This window comes from Nicotiana tomentosiformis, chromosome 12 (assembly GCF_000390325.3).
Source record: "Nicotiana tomentosiformis chromosome 12, ASM39032v3, whole genome shotgun sequence".
NCBI classification, from domain to species: Eukaryota; Viridiplantae; Streptophyta; class Magnoliopsida; order Solanales; family Solanaceae; genus Nicotiana; species Nicotiana tomentosiformis.
In genome coordinates, this window is record NC_090823.1 from 112,273,539 (window position 1) to 112,276,268 (window position 2,730).

At 36.6% G+C, this 2,730-nt stretch overlaps 1 protein-coding gene across 1 annotated transcript; it reads left to right on the forward strand.

Annotated features, from left to right (window-relative positions):
• Positions 1 to 455: 455 nt before the first annotated feature.
• LOC138903595 (dehydration-responsive element-binding protein 1E-like) lies at positions 456 to 1,237 on the forward strand. Its single transcript, XM_070191980.1, has one exon. The coding sequence runs from the start codon at positions 496 to 498 to the stop codon at positions 1,186 to 1,188; it is 693 nt and encodes a 230-aa protein (XP_070048081.1). The 5' UTR covers positions 456 to 495; the 3' UTR covers positions 1,189 to 1,237.
• The last annotated feature ends 1,493 nt before the right edge of the window (positions 1,238 to 2,730 follow it).

Below are 2,730 nucleotides of genomic sequence, written 5' to 3' on the forward strand. Positions count from 1 at the left end.
AACATATGGAGTAAAAACTAATTATAAGTCAATCTCTTTATTCTTTTTCCCTTAAATCCACTTCAAGAAGATTAAATTCATATCCACTTGAAACTCTGATGTATCATTCTTAACTATCATAAAAGATTCTCTTTGAAATCAAAGATAACCAAAAGCTATACTCAATTGGTGTTTCAGATTGTGCAAGATAGACCAACAGTAAAAGAGGTTGTAGACGAAGAAATATCCAATATAGGGGGAAGATAAAAATAAATAAAAAGGGAAGAAGATGAAAGAAAACAAAATCAGACAAGAAGGGGCTTTTTTGTACTCACGTGGGTTGCACATGAAGAAGCTTCTGTTCATTTTGACAGATTATTATTCGTCACATTTTAGGGCTAAAAACCAAAATGATAAGCTTTTATGATTATATTAAGGACCTTTTTCACTAAGTGTTATACGCGAGGGACCACAAATAATTACAAGAAACTCAACAATTTGGCGACTTATTAAGTGATGAATAATTCAAGCTCTTCAATTAGAGTGGCAGTTTCCGATGAAGAAGATATCAATATATTAGCGTTGAGGAAACCCAAGAAGCGAGCGGGAAGGAAGAAGTTCAAAGAAACTCGGCACCCAGTGTACAGGGGAGTGAGAAGGAGGAACAACGACAAGTGGGTTTGCGAACTGCGCGAGCCCAGCAAACAGAAGCGAATATGGTTGGGAAGTTACCCAACCGCAGAAATGGCTGCGCGCGCTCATGACGTAGCTGCATTGGCACTTAGAGGACAGCTGGCCACTTTAAACTTCGCAGACTCCGCTTGGCGGTTGCAAATGCCGGCATCAAAGGATCCCAAGGACTTGCACAAAGCAGCTGCAAAAGCAGCAGAGGCGCTCTGGCCAGGAGAGGAAGCTGATGTTAATTCTAGAGGAGCCGCTAATACTGGCAATGGCAATGAGGAAATGAAGGTGGTATCACAAGAAGAGAACGCAGCGTATAATTGCACGCAGAATATTGTGACTGCAGAAAATGTTTTGTATAGCAACTCATGTAGTGAAGTGGGAATGCTAGGGACGCAAGAATGGCAGGCATACATGGAAGAAAGGAGTTTGTTTTCTCCAAATCCTTGCTGTTTAGGGAGTTGTTTTAGCTGGGATGATGATATGGAAAGTGATGTTGAGGTGTCCTTGTGGAGTTATTCTGTTTGATAGCTCGTAGCTCATATATAGTTGGAGTATATCCATTTTTATAATAAGCACGTAGATCATATTCTTTTGTAATCCACGGGGATTATTTTCTCCGCATGGCATTTGCTTAAGAGTTTGTTTGGCCAAACTATCAATCACGGTTTATTTAGAAAAATACTTTTTGAGTATTTTGTGTTTAGCTAATTCATTTGAATAGTGTTTTTTGCTAGAACGTTATATTCGATCAATCTTTTCTAAAAGTAATTTTAAGTATCCATTTTGTAATCAGGACGTAAACCATGTATTCGTTTCCTTTTGTTTAACTCTTTCCCTGCTTTTAGGTTTGTAGAAAAAGAAAGAGAGAAATACTTTTTTAATATGGAATCGGCCGCTTTTAATAGGCAATATGTTTTTTTGTGATAGAGGAGCAGCTGGGGAGGTATGATAAAAATCATTCTTGGTACCGTGCTATTTTTTTTTTAAAAAAAAAAATTAACTTCTGGTGTGTGGTGGCAGTGTTCTTCATAAATAAAAGCTTAGTACAAACAAAAGGAGATTAAACCAGAACTCTCCCATTCAAAGACTGGACATGCCAAGTCTTTGACAGAAGACATACTATATACTACATGTTTACGCCTTAACCTCAACCTATGAACATATAGAAAAATATTCTGTCAAAAATAAGTTAAGGTTTACAACTGAAGTTAAACTTGAATAGGCATAATATGAGTCTATGTCTAAAAGTGGGCATATCTCCAGGATCAAAATCATCGTATCATGCTCCTCAAATCTCCATTTTGCTAATACATCCGCCACTTGATTCCCTTCCCGGAAACAGTGTGAAATTCTGAAGCCTCAGACATGTACTTATTGGTGTATATACCACCAGTTATTTTTTCTCCAATCCATTCGTGCTATAAAAACAACTTTTGTCATATGCATGTTTATTACAATAGTTATTCTTATTGGCCTGATTTGGGTGAGATGCAAAGCCAAACTTACGTGTTTATTGCCAACGTGCTTGGGTTATCGATGATATTTAGTGTTTATTAATTTGTAATTTCATAAAATAAAATAAAAACCTAAGAATGTTGTGTTTGGGACATCTAACTTCATTGAAGCTTTACAGCAAATAGCGCAAACCTAGTACTTGCAGCCTTTTATGGTCTAAAGTTGATTTTAAAGAATTATAATTTGCATAACAAAGGATGTGTTTTTTCAAAAGAATAATCTATATCAAAATAAGAAATAACTGCGTCATTTTAAATGACTACTATTGATTTTTGATTGAGTTTGATCATTTAAGATTGATGGAATACAAACAGCAAATAGTCAACGCCACTTGCATGTAATATAGACAACACATAATCACAGATTTTGATTAAATACGAAATAGATACTTATCCCTTTAAGCGTGACCGCAACCACTAGATTAGCCCTCACGATCAACGAATCACCATCAGTTCCCTAGCGTATCAGCGGAACCATCACTGGATTACGATCACCACCAGTTCCGCGGTCTTCTACTGTGTGACCCAAATAGTATCGGAATTGATGAAATTC

What these genes read in the sequence shown, in the direction of transcription:
- LOC138903595 (XM_070191980.1), top strand. Translation starts at nt 496, where the DNA reads ATGAATAATTCAAGCTCTTCAATTAGAGTGGCAGTTTCCGATGAAGAA.